Source organism: Lycorma delicatula, chromosome 13 (genome assembly GCF_047948215.1).
Source record: "Lycorma delicatula isolate Av1 chromosome 13, ASM4794821v1, whole genome shotgun sequence".
NCBI lineage: Eukaryota > Metazoa > Arthropoda > Insecta > Hemiptera > Fulgoridae > Lycorma > Lycorma delicatula.
Window position 1 is genome coordinate 11,603,982 of NC_134467.1, and position 26,074 is coordinate 11,630,055.

At 30.7% G+C, this 26,074-nt stretch overlaps 1 protein-coding gene across 1 annotated transcript in view; it reads left to right on the plus strand.

The window, feature by feature from the left end:
- The window catches only part of LOC142333814 (glycine receptor subunit alpha-2-like), a 49,797-nt gene that overhangs the window by 18,061 nt on the left and 5,662 nt on the right, over positions 1-26,074 (plus strand). Inside the window, exons 4-10 of the mRNA XM_075381350.1 lie at positions 2,984-3,066; positions 6,153-6,296; positions 10,865-10,947; positions 12,324-12,458; positions 18,239-18,339; positions 20,203-20,363; positions 25,668-25,785. Of these exons, the coding sequence (XP_075237465.1) occupies positions 2,984-3,066; positions 6,153-6,296; positions 10,865-10,947; positions 12,324-12,458; positions 18,239-18,339; positions 20,203-20,363; positions 25,668-25,785 (825 nt within the window). The remainder of the gene's footprint in view (positions 1-2,983; positions 3,067-6,152; positions 6,297-10,864; positions 10,948-12,323; positions 12,459-18,238; positions 18,340-20,202; positions 20,364-25,667; positions 25,786-26,074) is intronic.

Sequence of the window (26,074 nt, forward strand, 5' to 3'; positions counted from 1 at the left end):
CATATTATATCTTGCCTCAGTCAGGATGCCACCGATGTGACATTCCCATCTGTATACTTCTCTTAAATTGAATCCTACAGACATTATACAAGTCTTAAACAAGGCCATCCAATTGAACTGAAAGTTACCTATCTGACGGCAGAATTAGTCCAACACACAGCACTGAGCCCAAACAGATGAACACTAAACCTAATGTAAAAACTGAAAAGCAAATGTAAATTGAAAAGAACAGAACATAGTATAAATAAAATAAATATAAAAACCAAAAATATAAACAACAACAGAACACTAAGGAAAGTACGACAACTTAACTTACTTAATGTAACCAAATCCCAACCAACAAACAGAACACTAAAGAAAACTCTGTAAAAGAAAGAACACTTAAGAGAACAACAGAAATAACAACAACATAAAGCCAACAAGACTAAAGTAAAATATAAATTAAAACAAACAAGACAATTCACAACTAATATTGCACGCTCGTTTGTACACGAGACAATCACTTGATTTACTGTTGTGTCCAGCTAGCTTTCTAAACTTGGTACAATTTACACAAGTTGGTGAGCCACCTTCCTTTTTAACAGGACAACTATCAACATGATGCCCTTCCTAAGAGCAGTGGAAACAAATCTCCTTCTCCTTACAAATTTTGCCAAATGCTCTAGTCCAAGACACTTAAAACATTGATTAATCCTAATGTGGTCTTTCACCTTACATAAATGATAATCTATAAAGAGATGACTCTTCTCCATAATTACGTTTTGCATCTCTTTATTTCATTCAATGATATAGTGAATTACTCTACTATCCCTTCTACCAGCCTGAGCAACAACTTTAAACTTATAACATAATTCATTATAATCAAAACACCCAAACACTACTATATTTTGGGTCCATGAAATCTTCTTCCTCCATCTCCCATTGAAATCATAAATAATGAGTTGCAGCCACAGAGGCTTAGTGTTAAGAGTTTTAATTCAATATACCTTACATCTTGTTCGGTTTTGGTATCTTCAGCTATAATTCCAACACCTTTGGATTTTCCTTTAGGCTGATGATCCGCAGACCCTGCCCCCCCCCCTAACATCCAACGTCTTCAGCACCTCATCTTTGAAGGCAGCTGAGGAAATATTAGCTGGTTTATCATCCAATATCACCTTCAGTTTAGAGACCACTGCAGTTGAAACGACCGCAGACAGTAATCTTGGAGCCAATGCGGGACGAGTAGTTTTTACTCTCTCACCATTCTATCCTTAAACCCCTCAATATATCCTTGGAGCCTGTAATTTCTTTTAACAGTCAAAAGTTGAAAAAATGTAACTTCTGCACATGGAGTAGAATATATGTTGCATTTCTTTCTTTAACGTTCTTAATATTACAAATATACTCTTCCACCTCATTACATAATCCATTAAACATACTTATTAGTTCAGTGACTACCTCATTGGATATCAAATCCATTTAGGCCCAAGCCACAGCCTCAGCCTCCTAAACTAAAATAAACAAAGCAACAACCAATCAGAAACAATAAAATGGCTACTGCTGCCAAGTCCGTTTCCAGTGTTAGCAATAGTAATAATATAAATAACTACCTATCAAATAAATAACTTTAACTAAATAATTAAAAATAAATAATGATAACAATACAATAACACAATAAACTATTCAGAAATCTCCCAAAAGTTTAAGTATATATATATATTACGTCTGGTAAAATAGCCCAAATGACCTAGGCTACCTAAGCAAACTATGAATAATAAAAATTACCTAAAATCTAAATACAAACAACAACAAAACTTAAACTAAAACATGAACAACAAAACTTTAAATAAACTAAAAGAACAAAAATGCTAAAACAATAACAGAAACCACAAATGAAAACTTTTAGAAGGAAGCTTACATCCATACTGATCAGAGCTGCGTGTTGAACTACCAATGATGACCAAAGGAAAGGATATCTGGGTCAGTTCAAAGCAGTTCTTTTGGTTCACTGCATTAGTATGTGGGATTTTGTTTCTGTTCATCATTAGGCCATTACGGCACTTTTGCAGCAATCCTTTTCGCATTTAATTTTTGTGATAAAATCTGCTGAAATGTGTCATATGGTAATCCGATGATCTTCCAACTGTCGTTGATGGCTTACTACAATCTTTTATGACCACATTTCAAACACCAATGATATTTTTGATGCAATGTTGGTAGATGTTCATTTCAAATGTTCATCATCATCATCATCAACAGATGTTTGTCCATTTTTAAAATTGTTACACCAATCTTAAACTTGTGTTGGGTCTAAAATATCGTTTCTGAAACTAACATTAGATGCATTTCTGCAGCTCTTTTACAAAGTTTTTAAATAAAACTTGATTCAGATACAATGTTCTTTCAGGTCAGCCACTGCAGTATCGAAAATGTCACAAATTGCATACCAAAAATAAATACATCCATGTGGATCGAATCCACCAGATACATTCATGAAGAATGTATTGATCTGCTACTAGAAGCATTTGATTGTATTACTGCTTATCATTTGTGAGTGTAATACAAATTTTAGAAACTTTTGGGTAACACCTCATTCTTGAATTTTACATTATAATTGGTAAACAATGCCAGCAAATTGTTTGAACCAGACACTTGCAGGTTTACCAACTTCTAAAATAGAAATGATGGATTGCTCTATATTTTTAAGTTACTTGTACTTACTGTTTCAGAATATTTTTTAACTTCTCTCACCCAGTGTATTGTTAAATTAATAACAATAAAAATTTTAATTTATTTCTTTGATAAAAAATACAAAATTAGGTACAATAACATATTCATTATATTGTTTAATACTAATTATACAAATTAATTAGCGTAACCACTAAAGGAAATTACTCCTAAGCTGGGAAAACCTGTATTAAGGGGTTAGATTTATTATCTTTTATCAATATTATTATAATTAAAAAAATAAATAATAATTATTTGTTTTAATTTTTTTTAGACTTATGCAGCTGATATATTTTTTGCTCAAACATGGAAGGACCATCGGTTAAGACTTCCTGAAAACATGACTTCTGAATATAGGTAATGTATGATAATTGTTTAAAACTACTACATAATTTTTAAATTATAAAAAAAATAACATTTTCCAACTATTTAAATGGCCGCTTCTGGTTTTGGTATCTTCATGAACACTCTTACTTTTCCATCCTACTATAGTCTCTAAAATATGAAGTTGACGACGTAGGAAGGCGTTTTTAATAACAGATTCCAGGGTAATTAACGATCCATAGACTATCTCCCTTGGCGGAAACCGCATTGTTCGCGGGTAATTAGCTCGTTTCTCTAAAGGTACCATGCTAGACGAAAGGTTTACCATTCGTTCAGTCAAATTGCACAGAGTACTACTGGTGAAGGAGATTCGACGATAACTTGAGGGGTACGATTTATCTCGTACCAGGTTTCAGTACGGAAATATTGCTTCTGACCAAGAATCTGGAAAAACTTGGTCAGAAAATATTTTATTGTAAATAGACAAAAGTTGTTGTAATGCAGTATCGGGGAGGTGAGATAACACGCTGAATCTTATACGGCTAGCAAGAGCATGACGTGCTCCCATTGATAACGATTTATTAATATAAAATATGATTTCAATTGGTGTATATACATGCTTAATACAGGAATATAATTAATCTACACATAAGGAGGTTACATTTGTGAAATTGGTTTATTAAAAGTTTAATGAATATGATAAGTACTAATTTTCCGGTTTGTTTCTAAAGAAGTGTGCCCGTTATGGGAATTATTAAACTGGGAAGTGTCACGGAAATTATTCAAGGCATATCTTAGCTCATCAAAAGAAAAAAGGAATGTTTAATTCATTTTACGAGTCTTCAATAATAAATGGGATACTTTCTACCTGCAACTTATACCTCATAAACCCAGGGAAATATGATGATGTAAGAGAAACTGACATAAACGTATTTCCAAACATGTTTGCCATATTAATTGGCATAGTGAAGAGAATGCCGTTTTACTTTTTTTTCGGTTCAATCGGCTGCGGAGATTGTCATGGCCCGAATTTTTCTCCATACAGCAGATGATTGAGTCTTCAGAGAAATGATATGCACATAACTCACCCACGACTTCCATTTAACACATCCTGACGAGCCAATAACCATTCATTCATTCATGATGTATATTCCTAAAAGCACTATGGCCCGAAAGAAACTGAAAAAGAAAGTTGTGGCTCGGAGCTCAACCTTCCTCCGCGAACATTCTTCCATAATCCAAAAAATTAAATAAACAAAAACAAAAAAAGGCAATAGGAAAATAGCTAAAATAAATAACTTCTAAAAAAAATTACATTAATTTATTTCTATAATAACTTGTAAAATTTACGAATAACAAAGTTTTTAAAAAAAGGTTTGAAATTTTAAATTATTTTCTTACAGTTAATTCTAAGGTTAATTAAAAACATTGAACCTCAATAAGAATCTGAAAAAGTTTGTTCACATTTGTTTTCCTTTAAACAAATCCCACCTGATGGGGAGTCATACTCCTAAACTTTGGGGATTGGTGTCCCCACAGCCCTAGCCTCTGCAATTTTTCTTCAAACTACACACCGAGCTGCTGAACCTTTTACACGATACACGTACAACACCAAGAATACTATACAAATTACGACACAAACGCTTACACAGCAACATCTTACAGTCTGTTCTTACACTTTCATTTGGTGGTATTGCTACACCTTTTTTTTAACCTCCGTTATGTTTTACTTCAAAGGATGAGATGAATGACAATTATTGTAGCGTGTGAAAATGCCATGCCTGATCGGGATTCGAATCGAACCCGGGACCTCCGGATGAAATGCCAAGACGTTACCACTCGCGCCACGGAGGCCGGCGGTATTGCTACACATTACGAAATGCAATCGTAACCCAAGGTGGAAACTGTCATGCCAAAGTGTGGTTGGCTCTACGTAGTGTTTCTATGACCTTTGGGCATCTGGGTGAACCCAGTTGTATGAAGCTCCTAGGCTTTGTATGCAGTGTGCTCTGCAGAGGTGGTTCTGTATTTCCCCGTTACTCGTGGGACCAATTTCTAGCCCTGAAAAGAATCCTATAATGGTTCCATCTGAAAAAACCAGCTATCGATGTCATCTGAAAAGACCTCACTCAGCATTGTCTGACGAGGATAAGAATTCGATGGAAGATAATAGTTTAAATAGTAACGCATCCGTAGTATAAAAATATCAGATTTGTAGTTCGTACAACTGCACTACAACATCTTCCTCGAAAAATTCAGTTTATGCTTGATATGCTAAAGAAGGTCACAATGATACTAATTTTCAGGAGGAAGAGAAATGTGCTAATTGTGGTGGATCATATTCAGCTTGCTCATGAAGTTACTCGACCTTTGAAGAAGAGAAAGCAATGCTCAAAATTAGTAACATGCAGAAGTTATCTTTTCCGGCTGCACAAAAGGAATATAAAATGACACAACTCCTGGAACCTGGTTAAACCGGACGTCTCTTTTGTATCCACTACATCAAGGCAAGCCCCTTCACATGCGGGTAATCAACAGTGTGGATCCTATGTGAATTAAAACAGCATGTTTAGTTGTTATCTGATCAAGTTATCTCTCTCACAACCACGATTTCAGAGCTGACTAAAAGTACAGGCAAGAAGAAGGGTATTTTTAATAGAAAGACTGACAGTGAATTACTGAAAATCACTGTAGTCAGTACATCAATAAAAAAAAAATTCCTGGTGCTCCAGTAACGCAGCAAATTACCAAGATCAGTATGAAGGGATCTATTAAAAAATTCATTGCCTGGTACGGTATCTCTGATCTCTGAGGATTCAAAATTCCGACCACAATCTCGAGGTCTCTTCAAGGATATGGAAGCGGATGAAGTGCCCAAAGAAGCAAAACACGTTACTTAAGTTTTAAACACTAGAAAGAAAAACTGGATAATATTTGATAAAATAATCTGCAAGCAATAGTTTACATGTAATGGAAACAATTAATTTTATGTATACAAATATTATTTATTGAATGTATTTCTTATTTGTTTGTATTTATACTTTAATGTTCATAAGTTAATATTTTTAAATTAGGTACTGATCATATGATATCATTTAATTCAATTTATTTTATTTCAGGTTGTTGGAAGTGGATTGGTTGAAGAATATGTGGAGACCAGACTCATTTTTTAAGAATGCTAAATCAGTAACATTTCAAACAATGACCATACCTAATCATTATTTGTGGTTATATAAAGATAAAACTATTCTCTACATGGTAAAGTAAGTGATATTATTTATTTTCTATAACCTCAATTAACTGGTGTTTGTATGGTTTGGATATCAGTTCTTATCTGTTTCCACTTTCATTAATTTTTTAAAATCTTTTCAATATAAGTAAACATGCAGAGTGTGGAAAATAATTCCTGGAATGAACTCGTATAAAACATATATATATATATATATATATATGATTTGATGAAACTGCTCATTTGTGGATACTGTTGCCTTCAAGATTAATATCTTGTGCATCTATACAATGTTTAGGTGTCACTTCCAGTTAATATGATGAATGTACTTATTAAGTTCCTTAAAATTCAAAATATTAAGAAAATTGAATATAGGAGTGTGGGTTATACATTAAACATTATTTCTAAACAGCTTTTACCCTGCATCTCAAAACTTCATTAACAAAAGAAGTTGAAATTTGGCAAAATGTATCCCAACTGTGATGTGATTTTTAACCTCCAACAAACAAGGAGGCATCACAGTACCCATAATTTTATTTACAGTAGCTATACAGGTATTCTGGGAAGTGTTGACCAAACTTAAGGAACTGATTCAGAAAATCAAAATAAATAAAAAAATATTCATGTAGACAAATTGTCTAACTTGCTTCTATTTCTGTCTGCCCGAAATTTGGTGGATTTTAACTGAAATTTATATTTTAAGAACAGAATGATTTGTATTAATGATTTTTTTAAAAATATGCCTGGAACTCTTTTGCTGGAATACTCTATAGTTTCTTTATAACATTATGTTGTATACTAATGATGTCAAAAATGCTTATCCTTTTAGTATTCCTTAGTTTTTGGAAAGCCAAAAGTCATAGGAAGCTAAGGCAGATGAGTATGCAGAGTGACCTAATTCACTAATTAATTTTTTTGTTGGAAACTCTTGTTGGCATGTTCACATCTGATGTTCGGCTTGCTTGACAAGCCATAATCGGGTATTTTCTTATGAATGGAATCTAATCTCTTCATCACCTCGAAGTAACATTATTAGTTGATTGTTTGTCTTTTTTGAATAAATTCTTAGTGGATTTCCTTATTCGATTGAAAGAATTCACCTATTTCGTTTTAAACTGTAAACATTACTTATTTCCATTTTTCAGAACCGGCAAATTGGGGAGGTTTTCACTCCATCTCAGGTATTTTGTTTTCAGTACATATACCACTTTCAATAACTCAAATATAAAAATCTGTTTCCCAGATTAAAAAAAAATTGATATAAAAGTATTTCTTTTAAATCTGATCAATTATTTTTATATAAAGATTTACACAGTTCTTTATTGTTTTTGGTAGCTAACTGGTGGCTATATCTGCTTCAGTTTATGCATAGATTAGTTAAAACAGATATAAATGCACTTACTCAAGTGATTCCAATCAAATCACAACATGGATGACACTACACGGCTATTCTACAAATTAAATACATTGTCCAGGCTAAAGGTATCCAAAAGTAATGGTTCATATTTAGAAAACCAGTCATAATCTATTAAACATAGTCTCAAACGACTGAAAATATTTCCAGGATTTGTTCTGTAAACTCTCCAGATCAGCAGAATAATCAGGGTCTGCGCAGGCAAGTCAACTCACAATGCAGGTGCAGTCAGTAACATCAGTCGAGATGTGGGCCCCAAAACAGAAGGTTCAGTGTGTGCTTTGGTTAGTAGAGTTACCATGAGTTACATGTGTTCATTGGCATGAACAAACTGAATGTTATTACATTCAGTAAATATTCAGAATTCAGTAGAATGAGGAGTGTAGTGTTTTTCCATTGCCTTTGTCATTGAATCAGATATACTATGCTATGCCAAGCTCTTTAAAAATAGATTATGATTATAATCTCTTCATTCTGTTCAATTTAAGAACTAACGAGCATTATTTTTTCAGAGAAGTCAACTCTTGACTGGTGTCTCTTGTACTTTAGTTGTTTTATTCGTGTCATAAACATGAGAAAAACTGTGGAGTAAACATTTAGTAAAAAGTTAATGTAACCCTTTTATTGAAAACGATGAATTACATGCACTGACTCCATACTTTAGGAGATACCTAACAAATAATTAACACTTTAAATCGTATACCCGAGTATAGCCGGCGCAGAGTAACGCGAACCTAAGCCCGAGTATAGCCCGCGACCTACATTTAATTCTAGTACAATCAGAACGAGGGCAAGTGTCGTGAATAGGATAAATACGATTCATTTTGAACGGTTCTGAATAGCTCTTACCGCGATCTGTTAGATATTTTGGAAACTGTCATTTTATTCGATATGTGTTTCTTCCCGGCGAAAATTTAGGTAAGTTCTCTTTTTCGTTTGAGGCGGTACTTGATGTTGCGTGTTTATATTGATATTTCTCTAAGATATCTGCATAATTTGTTTAATTTTTATTAGTGAAACAATTACTGTGTTATTTTATTCTTTTTAGTAAGTTAGTTTTCTAAAATACTGCATTCGTATGTTTTACGTCGGTAAAGTGTTGTTTACTTTGCGGTTTACGTGCTATTATTTTTTCTGTGTTGATGTTTTGATTTTTCCAGGTGCGTTTATTGTTTTATTTTCTGTTATTTATTTTTTGATCTAAGTAAACATTTTTTTCAATATGAATGAACGTTATCGGGTAGACAAGCCAAAAATAATAAACCTGATAAATGATCTTTCAGATTCTGATATTAGTTCAAATGAAATTCGGTCTAAAATTGTAAATGAAGTAATTTTTGATTTTGGATCCGAAGGAAAAATTGACGATGAAGATAAAGATACAGATTTTGAAGTAGGTTCAGATTTATCTGACAGTGATAGTAATGTCGATAGTAGGTCTAACATTGCCCATTGTCTAACGTTTTCCTAACGTTTTCCTAACGTTTTCAGATTCCATCTAAATCTACTTTTCAGCCCTAGACCAATAAAAATACCAAAAGAAAGATACATAATGAGTCTGCAAAGCAATCAGATGAGATGATGCGTTAGTTGTTGATGACAATCGGTCCCTTTTGTGGAGTTGCTTTAATATATGTTACTTTTTATTTGTTAGCTTCATCACTTCAAACCGTATCATACAAGGGCCAATTATGCCTAAAAAAAGTTTTGTTTTATTATATTGACTAATATTTTATTTATTAACTAGGAAGTCATTTTTTTATTAATAAAATAAAACTTGTCCTTTGCTTATAATTATAATATTTTTAAACATTATTGTGAGAACAAATATCATATAAACATTGTTCCAAATTTTTTTTCTGACAATTTTTTCATTAAATTCAAGCTATTGTAGCTTTTTTGTTAAATACAATAAAATTATGTTTTTTAAACTACAGATTATGATTAATTTATGTTTATAATGAAGATAATAATAAATTTTTGAAAATACTCATAAAATGCCTAGGATTCTGATATTGGGTATATAAATTCTGGTATCATAATGGCTTAGGATTCAAAACAGTAACGAGTATTTCAGTTTTGTATCATATTTTTTTAATTTTTCAATGACTCAATTTTAATTCATTAATCAATTTAATATATGATATCTGTTTTTTTTTTTTGTTTTTTAAAAATATTTCAACTATATTTATAACTAAGTAAACTATATCTACTCATACTTTGAAGTACTCTCCATCCACGCTGATGTACCGATCTCAACATTGTTATGACTTCTGGAAACAGTCATTGTAGCTGTCTTTCAGGATTGCCATCAGTCCAGATGTAAATTTCCTTTAATATGTCTAATACTTTATTGGTATTAGATCATCATCCTTTCAAAGATACTTAAGGGAATACGAAAGATAATGTCTACTGTGTTAAGTTCATGAACAAGAGTAATCTTAGTTTTAATTCTAAAGTTATGAAAAGAGCATTATGTGGGACAAAATTGTCATTATTTTATGCATTTTTAATTTTTTTATAAGAATTTCATAACATGATCCTATTGATATGTTGAACTTTTCTGCTATTTTCTGAACTGTTATATGATTTTGTGAATATGTGCAGTATGAGCATCGTTGCATAATGTTACAGAAATGCTGAATGCAGGTTATTTTCTGTTAATTAATGAATATGTAAATTGCTTGAACCAGTCACAATATGTACAGCTCATGTACTGATCACTGTCATTATATTTCATCATTTCATGAGTTTTATTAAATGTTGTTCAAGTTTTAAATTTGAATTTATTGTTGAATATCTGCTCATAACTGTAAGCCTTCTTGAATATCACAAAATTGCTATTTAATAGAATGAACAGAAAAGTGAATCAACTGATGGCATTTTAGTTATAAAAGATACTGCTACTAAAACCTCATTAGCTATTTAAAAAGTTTAGGAATTCTGAGTAAATCTCAAACATGAAGAAAATTTCAGTTAAATTCTTATTTAAAACATTTAGTTTAAATTTATCTTTGGAAATAATATGAATATAAATTATTTCTGATCCTACGCTTAAATATTATTTTATTTTATTTTTTTAAAAACATTTTACTTAAGTATTTTGACTACTTTATGTGTTTAGGTTAATTTATTATTATTATTATTATTATAACAGGTTATGAGTGAAATATATACTTTTGTTTCAGATTGACACTGAGATTATCGTGTGCTATGAATTTCATGATTTATCCACATGATACTCAAGAATGTAAATTACAAATGGAAAGCTGTGAGTATATAAGGTCTATTTAAAAGCACCTTCTTCTGGAAGGTGCCCTTTGTGTAGTTAAACGTCGTGTTATTCAAAAGTATTTCAGATAATAATATATGGAAGATCATTACAAATACAATTTTATCTAAGTTTCTGAATAAGTAATGTGTAAAAATCATAAATTATCGAATAGATCATTGTGATAAATAAATCATGTTTACTGCATGCTGATGTCCAGTTTTTCAAGTTGCCGTGTTTTCTTAATCCTTCAGTTTTATGTACAAAACAATATGTACCTTTTCTTTAAAAAAAAAAAAAAACGTATTTCGTTAATATTAATTTAAGGAATGGTAAATGAAGTGTAGTTTTGTACAGTCTCAGGTCAACCCAACCATCAAAAAGTACTGGTATCCACAATCTAGTATTCAAATTTGTATAAAAGTAACTGCCTTTACTAGGATTTGAACCTTAAAATTCTTGACTTTGAAATCTGTTGATTTGCAATGAGTTTACCAATAGACCCGCCATAAGCATTGTAGGTACTGGTCTTTAAGTACTGCTCACCTAATAAAAGAGGAAAGCTATAGCTATAATTTCCAAAGAAATATTTTTTCATTTCTAATACTTATACAAAAAGTTTGGTGGTTTTCTCTTAGGTAAAATAGTTATCAAATTGAATCTCCAGTTAAGAATTAATCATTGCCCTGATCAAGATTGGAAACTATTATGATCAGAGGTAATCTCTCTCTCTCTCTCTCTCTCTCTCTCTCTCTCTCTCTCTGTTGGTTGATTGTTCTCTTTTTAGTTAGAACTTTATAAATTCCTTAAGTAAATTATAGTCATAATTCTTCAAATGAAATTAATATTTCATGAAGAAGAAATAAGCTTTACTGATAATCCAAAACAAATTGAAATTGAATCTAGATTTTCGATTATTATGAAATGACTTATTGTAAAAGAGACCAGTCTATCTCTAAAACAGAGAAGAATTATCCATGTAAATAGAAAATAATGCTTATGAGATAGTACATTTAAACATTAAATTTAAAAAATTGATAACGTTGAATGCTTAAATTAGAATTATAGTTACAAAAAAACTTAATTGCTAGAGACCACACAAAGATAGAAAAACTGTACCGAAAAAAATCTGAGAAAAGAATCCAATATAATGTAATAGAAATGGTTCATAAATGCTATATTGTAACAATGAAGCTTTCCATACTTACTGATCTCCACCAGGATGTACGGAAAAGAAATACGCTAAAATTGCACCGGTGTGATTTTAGCATCATATGAGTTTCCCATCCTGACCAGAAATTTGTGTTCATAGCATCGAATGTATCAATTAATTAATGAAACATATATTCATTATTGTTCTCTTTTCTTTTTTTTAGTGTCGCATACAACAGATGATATGATATTTCAATGGGATCCTGAAGTACCGTTGGTTGTCGATGAGCATATCGAATTACCGCAACTACAGCTAGTAAAAAATTACACGGCAGATTGTACACAAGTATATTCAACAGGTAATTTAACATTGTTGATTGACATGTAGTTTTCTGGTATGAAGCTAGCTGAATTTTCTTGGATTTATATATGGTTTAGTTAGAAGGAAAGAAGTGCCTGTAGTCAAAATTCTAAATGAATCCTCTATTTAAAAGTTTATTTCTTTTAATTTTTGAAATTTCTTATTAAAAATATTAGGGATCATCGCATTTTAAATTTTAACACGTCAGTATTTTTTTATTCCATCATTATAAAAATCAGCAGCTTGCTTTGTCAAATACTTGGTGACATCTTTTTTGATTTCATTATCGATTCAAAAATGAATCCCGCCTAAGAATTATTAATGTTTAGAAAATAAAATCACTAATGTCCAGTCAGAATTATATTATGGTTGTTCAAATACTGATCTGGTAATTTATTCACACAGTACCAAGTTGTGGAAGCCGAGGGTTGGCAGTCATCTTTGCAAAACAGAATGATGTTTCTTATACTTTAAGCTTTGCCATTCATTGTGTAAAATGAACATTGGTAAAATAGATGGAGCACACAGGAAAGTTAAGGAAAATTTTGGGGTACATAAATTAAAATCTAATAATGTGTTAAACAAAGATGGTACACCAATATATAATACGAAAGGTAAAGTCGATAGATGGGTGGAATATATTGAAGAGTTATACGGAGGAAATGAATTAGAAAATGGTTTATAGAGGAAGAAGAGGAAGTTGAGGAGGATGAAATGGGAGAAACAATACTGAGATCTGAATTTAAGAGAGCATTAAAAGATTTAAATGGCAGAAAGGCTCCTGGAATAGACAGAATACCTGTAGAATTACTGCGCAGTGCAGGTGAGGAAGCGATTGATAAATCATACAAACTGGTGAGTAATATTTATGAAAAAGGGGAATTTCAGTCAGACTTCAAAAAAAGTGTTATATTCATGATACCAAAGAAAGCAGGGGCAGATAAATGTGAAGAATACAGAACAATTAGTTTAACTAGTCATGCATCAAAAATCTTAACTAGAATTCTATAGAGAAGAATTGAGAGGAGAGTGGAAGAAGTGTTAGGAGAAGACCAATTTGGTTTCAGGAAAAGTATAGGGACAAGGGAAGGGAAGCAATTTTAGGCCTCAGATTAATAGTAGAAGGAAGATTAAAGAAAAACAAACCGACATACTTGGCGTTTATAGACCTGGAAAAGGCATTCGATAACGTAGACTGGAATAAAATGTTCAGCATTTTAAAAAATTAGGGTTAAATACAGAGATAGAAGAACAATTGCAAACATATACTGGAACCAAACAGCAACAGTAATAATTGAAGAACATAAGAAAGAAGCCGTAATAAGAAAGGGAGTCTGACAAGGATGTTCCCTATCTCTGTTACTTTTTAATCTTTATATGGAACTAGCAGTTAATGATGAAAGAACAATTTAGATTCGGAGTAACAGTACAAGTTGAAAAGATAAAGATGCTACGATTTGCTGATGATATAGTAATTCTAGCCAAGAGTAAAAAGGATTTAGAAGAAACAATGAACGGCATAGATGAAGTCCTACGCAAGAACTATCGCATGAAAATAAACAAGAACAAAACAAAAGTAATGAAATGTAGTAGAAATAACAAAGATGGACCGCTGAATGTGAAAATAGGAGGAGAAATGATTATGGAGGTAGAAGAATTTTGTTATTTGGGAAGTAGAATTACTAAAGATGGATGAAGCAGGAGCGATATAAAATGCCGAATAGCACAAGCTAAACGAGCCTTCAGTAAGAAATATAATTTGTTTACATCAAAAATTAATTTAAATGTCAGGAAAAGATTTTTGAAAGTGTATGTTTGGAGCGTCGCTTTATATGTAAGTGAAACTTGGAGTATCTGAGAAGAAAAGTTTAGAAGCTTTTGAAATGCGGTGCTATAGGAGAATGTTAAAAATCAGACAGGTGGATAAAGTGACAAATGAAGAGGTATTGCGGCAAATAGATGAGGAAAGAAGCATTTGGAAAAATATAGTTAAAAGAAGAGACAGACTTATAGGCCACATACTAAGGCATCCTGGAATCGTCGTTTTAATATTGGAAGGGAAAAATTGTGTAGGCAGGCCACGTTTGGAATATGTAAAACAAATTATTAGGGATGTAGGATGTAGAGGGTATACTGAAATGAAACGACTAGCACTAGATAGGGAATCTTGGAGAGCTGCATCAAACCAGTCAAATGACTGGACAAAAAAAAAAAAAAAATTCATTGTGTATTGTATTTTACAACACGGCCATTAAAATGTATCTCAGTAATTCTGTGAATTTATTATTGTTCAATCAGCATAAAATCTATTAGAAAGAGTCATTTCTGATTCCAAAAATATTTGTGTAATTATGTGTATTCAATGTTCACTTATTTCAGTTTTGAAAGAATTTCTGAATGATGTTACATCATCTATTGCATTTAATATCTATAATTATATGATTAATGTATGTTTCATTACCATCACAATATTAAGAATCAATCTTTTGCTTATGTAAATTTAGAAATTTCAAGGTCGCTTCCAGTTCAATGTTCTTTCTTATCTTCTTCAGACAGTAGTAAACAGATTGCTTCTGAGCAAAAGTATAGTCTGTACAATGAAAAAAAAAAGCTTGTGTTGGAGAAGGTTGAGACTACATTACTACTGAACCTGAAAACATTTACACCCATCTAATAGAATAACAACAGTCGTTGTACATTTATTTATGCACATTTAATTTATACATTTTTCATGTTTTATTAGTTGTAATTCGTTTTTTTCCTAATTAGTAATAATAATTCAATAAATAAAGATTCAAAAACAAGAGTTTTAATTTACACTAGCTACAGGACGTTCCTACAACACAGCTCTGCTGCTAGGCCTTTCGGTAGGCGTCCTAGAATGGGATTATTAGGTATCCAAACTTGATTACCTCTTGTATAAAAATATTTTATTTTGAATGATGAAAATTGTAAAACAAAAGTTAAATTAGAAATTTAACTCAAGAAATTGATACTAATGAATCAGGATTTTTCGCTAGTGATCAGTACTTTCTGGTTATATTTCATTATATTTTGAAGAAAACCAATCACATAAACAATTAAAAAATATATAAAAAAAAGTTAAAACACCATTCTTAAATTAAACTCACTAAGAGGTAAAAAATAATTTTAGGACGGTATCCCAGAATGGATTTGACAACAAGCTTTTGATGGCGATATGTAACATTATGTGAAAATCATAGCTTCAGATTAAAAATTGAATATTTTTACCAATTTTTTTCTTATGCGTGTTTGCCCTCACTCTTAGGCCATTCATAACGCATAATAAAAAATTGGCAAAAACAACAAATTTTTAATTTGAAGCTATGACTTTCACATAATCTTACATATCACCATCAAAGCTTGTTGTCAAATCCATTCTGAGATACCGTCCAAAAATATTTTTTTACATTTTAGTACTTTTAATTCAAAAGTGGTTTTTAAACATATTTTTTTTACATATTTTTTATTTTCTACCTTTTAGTCATCATAAGTTTATACTTTACAGCTGCGCTAGCGCACAGGCTTGAGCGCATATAGCGAAAGATCGGATCGGTACGTTTTACGGTGGGCTAAACGATTTAATTACTGGATAACCAAGTTCCGGTCTATCAAGAGTGTACCCGATGCGTTAAACAGTTAGCACTCGACCTGCTTATACATACGCCGTTTGAATCGTGAAAATCGAACGAGCGGTTGCCAAGATATTACGGTAGCACCCCATTGCATCCCCTCCCCAATTTCCAAACGGCGCCCGCGTAGCACTTGAAAATATTATAATCCGGCGGGTACCACTGGAAGCAAATAAAGTATTGTCGTGGGGGTTCGAAAAAATGTTCAGAGCGCTAGGACCGACCGCTTTCGAGATATTTTCGGATCCGGTTAAAAAGTACTAAATTTTCCCAAAACTTCGATATATATATATATATATATACACACATAATAATAATATTAAAAATATATAACCTGACCACCATGAGATATGTACTAACGAATCCGATTTTCCGATAGTGATCGGTACATTCCGGTACTAAGCTAAGGGGTGTGTGTGCGCGCGCGCGCACACACACACAAATGCCATTTAGTAGGGTAGGATGTATTTTTAAACTAAAAAGATCATAACTAGTGCTTGAATGTGTATTATATCTTTAATTACACTAAATTAGATGTACAATTATAATTGTACAATATTTCGAATTTTTAAAAATTGTTTTTTTTGTGCAATGGTTTTCATTGTTGATTGTATTGTTATACGTAAAACTTGCATTACTGTACAAGTTCTCTATCTCTGTTCATTGGAACAGTCACTTCAACTTTCACTGTTTAGATGTATGCTAAATTTATCAGTCATTTTATGGATTAGCAGTTCCATCTTCTTACACTCAGTTTCAGCTTTTTTACATGTTCACAATATGATTTCCAATCGTCCTTATTTATTTTTTAATATATGATATTAAAAATGTGGTATTACTACTAAAATATCTTTTCAGAGCCGACCATACCATTTCGATTGGTCGAATAAGTCGATATGCCCATTTCGATTAAGTCGATAGTAAGGTGGAAATCGCATAACCTAAATACCCATGTTTTTTTAATAGTTCATCAAAATAGTACTTTATTTTTGAATTTCTGTGTGATTTAATTATGTCATACAATTGCGATTTTAAAATTGCTTTATTAAACGGAATATTGTTCTTTTGTAACCAATTAATCATGCCATTTTTCTTATCGTTTTAATTTGGAGACTTCTCTAAAGTATCCCTCGATTTGTAGCCCAAGAATTTTAATACGGTTTAATTTCACAAAGGAAGCAGAAAGAAGAGTTAAATGTTTTGTGAGCTGAAACTCACTACCGAATCGTTTTCGGACCTGTGTTTATATTTTGAGATTGAGAGATTCCCATGCAGTTTAGAATCATTCTATATATATATATATATATATATATAGTAGCGAATTACAAAATATAAACTTATTCAGCCACGCCACAAGTACAGAAATAAAGAACACTCTTACCTTACTTTTCTCTTTCCATCAAGCACTTTTTTTCTCTTTTCACATTTACACTTCTGGTAAGTTAAAATTTTTAGAACAAATATTTGTTCAGTCAATAAAAATTTGTTTTAAAATTTTTTAAATATTAATACTACGTTAATGCTTAGACAGTACTATGCTAACATTAGATAAAATGATAAGGACATTTTAAGTATTAAAGTTTTAAAATTAAAAAAATTATTAACTGAACAAATATTTGTTCTAAAAATTTTAACTTACCAAAAATGTAAATCTGAAAAGAGAAAAAAAAACATTACTGAAGATGGGCTATGCCCATCGGGCTTAGGCCCAAAAGCGCTTTGATGGAAATAGAAAAGTAAGGCAAGAGTGTTTTTATTTATATACTTGTGGAGTGGCTAAATAAATTTATATTTTGTAATTAGCTAGAATTTATGTACAGAGGAAATACAGACTACAAAAAATGTAATTTAAGTAAATATATGTAGTATGTGCAAATTAATCCAAACACAGATGTTATTTAATAAAAAGCAACTTTATTTAAAAAAAAAAATCATATCTGTACAATTTGTGAATGTCCAGTAATTAATTTGCCCTATATATATATATAAATATATAAATAAGGACATATATGTGTATATATGTATATACATACACAAGTATATTCATAAAATAAATAAATATATAATGATTGAATGTTTTATAACACTGTACTTTTTAATTATGATATATTTTGTTCTTTACCAGGTAATTTCACATGTCTGGAAGTAATATTTGTCCTTAAGAGACGTCTTGGTTACTATTTATTCCATACTTACATACCGACGTGTCTTATAGTCATAATGTCGGTAAGTTTATTAAATTTCATTTCTTTTAATAAACTTATATCGTTAGCATAATTTTTTTAATGAGAAAAATGACTATTATCCTTGATGTATTTACAGGGTGGAAAATAACCAATATCATATATCTATTGTACATTAGATCTAAATAGATCATAGATCTAAATTCTTTGTACATTATCCTGGCCACTTATGTTCAGACATTTTATGATTTATCTAAGTCAAGATGTAAAAGATAAAAAATTCTTTTAAATTACAAAATTCGATTTAACATCAGCTTTATAATACCTATTGATAGGTAAATATAATATGACAATGTTAGTAGTCAGTATCCCCCCTCCCAATTATCTCCCTCACAGCTATTTATCTTTTGGAGTAAGATCATAGTAATATTCTAAATGGAGTTGATGCTGAATTTTTCAAAAATTTGCATAAAGAAATTTTTCATATCTTTTTTAAATCATTAAGTTTCTTCATCGTATCCTTAATAACATATTAAAAATGCCATTTCTAATTAGGAAATTCTCCACGCCTAGGTTGAAAGAAGTTAATTCCATTTTATTGCAATGACTGTTGTGTTTTTTTTTACTTTGAAATGGATTGCGTTATCATGAAGAAGGCTCGCTCCACTTGAACTAAGATTGTTGTTCAGATCTCTTTGAAACAGAAAAACATTTTTTATAAATATTCTATCAAAACATTTTTAAATTAATTGTAATACATATATTTATTAAAAATAAAGATATTAATAATTTTTTTTTGTAATAAGAGAATACAATCATACTTTCTCAGTCTTGTTTAATAAAAAACTAAAAAATATTTTCCCAAGAATATATTCTGTTTATACTATAGTATTGTCGGTTAATATCAGCAATTTGGACTGTTCCCATAACAATGGATTATTTACCACTGATATAAAAAAACTGAAGTTCTTTCACTTCCTCTATGTTCGGCCTTGAATTTATTAATATCCTTAGCACATACGAGGGTTATTTTTTTTCAAGGTCCGATCGGTCACAAAATTAAAATCACAGTGAAAATAAAAAATTTTTATTTGTAACAAGTACTTACATAGTTACGCTATTTCTCGACATAGTCGCCACTCCGATTTAGACATTTGTTGTAGCGTGGTACCAACTTTCCAATACCCTCGTCATAGAACGGAGCCGCCATTTCAACGGCGGACAACAGAACAATAACCAATGGAAATGCCGTTGAAATGCCACCATTTCAACGGCAGACAATAGAACGGAGGACAACATTTCTGTGCCGAAATGTTGTCCTCCTAGCCAGCATTTCATGTGAGCAAAGGGGTGAAAATCGGATGGAGCCAAGTCCAGGCTCTATGGTGGGTGATCAAACACTTCCCAATGAAAACGCTGCAGGAGCTTCTTTGTTACAGCTGCACTGTGCGGCCGAGCATTGCCATGGAGAAAGACAGTGCCTGATGACAACATTCCTCTCCGCTTATTCTGAATTGCCCTTCGTAGATATTGAAGAGTCACGCAGTATGAGGCTGCAGTGATGGTCATGCCACATTCCATGAATTCCACCAAGAGCTGCAGACCAGTGTAGAAACATGGCTGAAAACACAGAAGGCTCCGTTCTATGACGAGGGTATTGGAAAGTTGGTACCACGCTATATGAAAAATGTCTAAATCGGAGTGGCGACTATGTAGAGAAATAGCGTAACTATGTAAGTACTTGTTACAAATAAAAAATTTTTTATTTTCACCGTGGTTTTAATTTCGTGACCGATCGGACCTTGAAAAAAATAACCCTTGTATAGATGATAATGTATTTAAAAGCAGTTCTGTTAGGTAAAACCTAAATAAAATAAATGTTATTTATATCTTTACTTGTTTTTAGTGGGTGTCATTTTGGATTAAACCAGAAGCGGCTCCAGCACGTGTTACACTTGGTGTTACTTCTTTATTGACACTGTCTACTCAGCATGCCAAATCACAAGCGTCTTTACCACCGGTGTCTTATTTGAAAGCGGTTGACTCGTTTATGTCTGCCTGCACCGTGTAAGTTTATTTTCCTTGAAATTAAAGTTAAATATTATTTATTTTATTTATCTTACATGCACATTGGAATCTGTTCGACTAATAAACAATAAGCGACCTCCCCCCACAGCTCGATGAGATGAGGATAATGCATATGACATGTAAATGAGTTGTAGTCTTGTTCAGACTCAGGCCAACCATTCCTGAGACAAGTGGTTAATTGAACTCCAAACCACCAAAGTATATCGGTATCTACAGTCTAGTATTCAGATCTGCATAAAATCAAGTAACTTTTACTAGGATTTGAACCTCAAAACCTTCAAGTTTAATAAACAACTGATTTGTGATGACAAATTAACCATTAGAAAAAGAAAAATATAGTATAAATTTTATTTATTGTTTTGAAAATTAATATAAAGATTTTATTGTTTCTGATAAAGTAGAGTGATTTTTACATTTGTTATAAAGTCTTAAAAGTAGTCGTGATATTTATTTTTATATGGATCTCTTGTGAACAATAAAATATACTTATGAAAGAGTTTTGTAATAATGGCAATTTGAAGGTTTTCCTAGATTTGAATTCTATTCAGGCTTGAAATTTTTTATATGTTACAAAATCCTGACACACAAACTTTGACCTTACGTGGTGAATTTTTAAAATTAAAAATCAATGCATAAATTAAAAATGAATGAAAATATGCTTTTAATTATTTTTTAAGCTTTCTGGATATTTCCATAAGGTATACTTAAATAGATATCAAATTATTATAACTTAATCTTTAGGGTGAGAGCCCTGAATCAAATTTGTAACAAATTTATATTTGAATATACTGTGACTGTTTCATTTTGTAAAGTTCAATGTCAACAATTAGATCAGTATGATTGTAAGAAGTTTATTTTTAAAAAAATAATATTTTTTAATATCCAAAATCAAACACACTATTAGGTTCATAGTAATATTTTCACAGATTGTGTTGTAATATTTTTCTTACTTTTCCTGTGAATACAGCTAGAATAGAACGTGAAAGTGGAAAGTGCGATGATCATGTCACAAATCGGGTATCAGGGATTTTTTTGCAAATCTATGGTCCAGCTAGTTCATCTAAACCAAAAAAAAAAAAACATATGAATCTATGGATGTGCTTTTGGCCTTATTTATAAATTTTGGCCTTTCAGGATTGACCAAAATCAGTTTTCTTCAAATTTAACTCAAATATTTCTACAGATGAGGCATTGATAATATTAATCTTTTCAAAATTTATTAAGAGGATGGAGATATTGTGTAAAAATCAATTTCAATTTCCTTCAGAGGCATTTTAGAGAAAACTTTATTAAAGTAATTCTGTTACCTACAATATATATGTATAAATAATAAAAAAAATTTTTCAAAACATCAACCTCCACCTGTTAAATTAAAATAAATGTTTTTTGTTCTTTTGCTCTTCCTCTCTTTGATTTAAATATTTTTCAAAAATTTTTTTGAAACATTATACTTCATATATAGAGCTATCAAAAAATGCCTAGAATATTTTTAAATTATAGACCCTGGACCTAATATGCAGAAAAATGTTTTGGAAATTCTTTTTTGCTTATTTTAGCCTTTATTGAAGGGGACATTAGATTTAGAGAAAATTTTACTTAAGTAAATTTGTAGTTTAACCTATAAACAAATATTTTGTAGAAATCTTTTTTTAAATTTATTCTTCACCTCTAAAAAATGTATTTGTTTTTTTTTAGTTGTTCTAACTCTTAATTTTTATTATTAAAAGAAAGGTTTTTGTATTTTTCTTCATCACTTAAAAGGGTTATTAAAATTAAAGTTATTAAATTATTAACTTTAAAGGGTTATTAAAGTAACTTTGGCACCTAAATCATGTTCTGAACCCAAAATGAAAAGCAGTCTTTCTCATTACTTTCATAAAAGTTATAAGTTATTTTTATATTTTAAAACAATTCTCTTTTAAATTTATTTTTTTCTGTAAGTGATCACTTCTTTATAAATACATTTTTCCTAATTCCCCACAGAGTAACAAAGCCATAAAATCAAAAAAAAAAAAATTATTCGAAATTTGGGAATTTGAATGCTTGAATCTTATATTGGTAATCATCATAATCAATAAAAAAAAGCCCCCTTGATACTTGAACTCCTGATTTTTTTATTTGTGTTGTACTGAAATAAAAAATTTTATCTTTGTAAATTGTTATTTATTTACTGTTGCAAATTTAAATAAGCAACAAAATTTCAACCTCTAGATTTCATGATACTTATAAATTTATAAAAGTTAGCAATAAGCGAATAAAGTGGTCAAGTATTTTATTTTAAGGCTTTAATTTCATATTACAATGGACCGAAAGAAATTTAAGTAAAATTTGAAAATAAAAAAATTTCTAATGTGTTTGTATATTTTATTTTTATTATAAGCGTGAAGTTTTACTTTTTAATATTATTTAATATCATAATTTCTTATTTTCATGCGAACTATCGCATGAAAATAAACAAGAACAAAACAAAAGTAATGAAATGTAGTAGAAATAACAAAGATGGACCGCTGAATGTGAAAATAGGAGGAGAAAAGATTATGGAGGTAGAAGAATTTTGTTATTTGGGAAGTAAAATTACTAAAGATAGACGAAGCAGGAGCGATATAAAATGCCGAATAGCACAAGCTAAACTAGCCTTCAGTAAGAAATATAATTTGTTTACATCAAAAATTAATTTAAATGTCAGGAAAAGATTTTTGAAAGTGTATGTTTGGAGTGTCGCTTTATATGGAAGTGAAACTTGGACAATCGGAGTATCTGAGAAGAAAAGATTAGAAGCTTTTGAAATGTGGTGCTATAGGAGAATGTTAAAAATCAGATGGGTGGATAAAGTGACAAATGAAGAGGTATTGCGGCAAATAGATGAAGAAAGAAGCATTTGGAAAAATATAGTTAAAAGAAGAGACAGACTTATAGGCCACATACTAAGGCATCCTGGAATAGTCGCTTTAATATTGGAAGGACAGGTAGAAGGGAAAAATTGTGTAGGCAGGCCACGTTTGGAGTATGTAAAACAAATTGTTGGGGATGTAGGATGTAGAGGGTATACTGAAATGAAACGACTAGCACTAGATAGGGAATCTTGGAGAGCTGCATCAAACCAGTCAAATGACTGAAGACAAAAAAAAAAAAAATATCATAATTTCTTAAGAAAAGTGAAAATTTAGTTACCAAAAAGTTTTCTAATCATGTTAGTACATTTTTGTTATCTTTCTATTACACAAAGGGGAAACATTTATTTGTATGTTAACAAAAATCTCAAGAACTGCTGAACTAATTGCTAGAAAATTTTAACAGCAGCTTCATTATGTAATCCGGAGTGCCATAGATTATATTAAGATGGAAAATTATTTATTAAAATATGTAAATAATAAATAATCCATTACGGTGCTGCACTTCTCATTCGTGTCGCAAGGTGGTGAGCAGCTAAATTCTCATGCTCCTTTCTTATAACAAGCCACTCCCGCAGTTGAATTGGCACAAAGTCTTCAGATATCAACCAGTTTTTTTGTCATTTTGAAAAATTCCACGTTTAAGGGATAAATTGGGGAAACATAACATTTTACTATTTTTTGAATTACAGTATATTTGTATTTACTATTTTTTCAATTTCGTGGTAAAAATTAACCGGTATAAAATTCCAAGTTTGAAATGTTAAAATGAGGAAACATTAAATTTTACTGTTTTTTTTAAATTTCTCTGTAACAAATGAAGATATCAACTTGATTATTGGTATGTGTAATTTTCATGTGGGTAACTAACTAAAAACCAATTTTAAATTTTTTGAAATTCTTCCTTGAAAGTGGGTGAAGAAAGGTAAAAAAAATCTTGAACAATGATTGCAAATTTTCCCCATTTCTTATTATACTAAACGAGATATTTACTTAATTGGGCTTGCAAGTACTCTTCAGATGAATAACCAAAAACCATTTTTGGATTATTTAATCTAAATATTTTATGTAGTAAAAAAAAAAATTGTTTTTTACATTTTTGCCATTATGGTACCAATTGAATAAACCTTTATGAGATTTGATAACATTGTGATGGTAATTTATGTTTTTAATTTGGATTATACATTTTGCGAGTAAAGCCGCGACGGAAAATTAAAAAATCAATTAGTGGGTCCTTTACCTACCCACAAATTGAAATTACATTACACTGTTAGTTTTTATTAATTGAACATGCTTTAATTTTTATTTATCATTTTTATTTTCACAAGCATGAGTTTAATGAACATAAGGCAGTCTGAACAGGAAGGTTGTTTAGCTCTGACTGGCTAAACATCTGCTGACCACAACGAGAAACAAGAGTAACCATATAGGGTAGGCGAAGCCGACGGTGATGCTAGTTCTTTATAAAAAGATGAAATTACTTTATTATAAACATAAAATTCAGACCGTTAATGTTTGAATTTCAAGAACTTAGTGGTGAAGCATTTTGCATTATACTACATTGTCGTGTGGCAATACTTTGTCAGCTTTTTTGTTTTACCTAAGAATGAAACAGTGTTTAAAAAATGTTTCATACCTTCTTGTGACCTATTTGATTTAATTTAAAAAAAAATTATTGCTCGTCTCATGTGTATACCCCCATACATGAATATACCCCCAATTTTTATTTTTGGGTTCCCTTGGTAATGAAATTTCAAGAAATGCAAAATAAATCCATACCCCATTTTTTGACTTATTACTATACTTCACTTCTTGCAGCATGAACTAGAGCTATGATGCCAGGGAAGTAAAATGATGCAAACAGACTAAATCATTTACTCAGTAATAATTATTTGATGTGACTAGAGGAAAAAATCAGGGAATGTTATACATTTTATTTCCTGACATAAAATTTAATATTAAGACTTATTGCAGCATTTTTAAACAGAATTAAATTTACCTGTGTTTTCCTAATATGAATAAGGTTTTGGGTGAAAATACAGAATGGAAATTTTGTTGCGCAAAATTTTCAGTATGGTTTCATTTGATAAAGTGATACAATTTGTTAGAAAATGTGTACTTTTCTGAATAAAATGATTCCACATGTGCCATATTGAAATCTGGTAATTTATGAACAGAATTGAATCAAAAATTATATAACGTGAAGTACAGTGAGCTGATTATTTTCTTATCTAGTATTAACAGATGCAAATCTACTTACGTCCCTAGAGAGTTGAATGATTTTTAGTAGTATTTAATAATTAAATATTTTCTGTTTGTAATCTATACAGTAATTATAGTATTATTTAATATTTAATAATTCACCAAATTCCTTTTTAATGTCATGTTTCAGTTTTGTGTTTATGGCATTAATGGAATATTGTTTAGTAAACATTGTTCTGGGTGATTCAGATGCTCCAAAACCGCCTGAACCTAAAAAACCTGAAAAAATATTTGACATAACCGCTAAGGTAATTAATAATCTGTTTTAATTAATCACGTCTTAATTTTCTTTTTTCTTAGTGTATTGTATAATTTTAATATTACCAAAAAATTGTCAGCGATTGTTTTGATAATCTTTATCAGAATTGTCACATAATGTTTACGGAAAATAACTGATACCGATCTATTTTGTTTTAAATCTTTCTCTGAAGTGTGTTTAATTATCATTTATTTTGTATCTTGGTTACGTAATATGATTATCAACTCTCATTGATAAATACACACATCAAGTAGCGTTATTCTAATCGATAAACATGT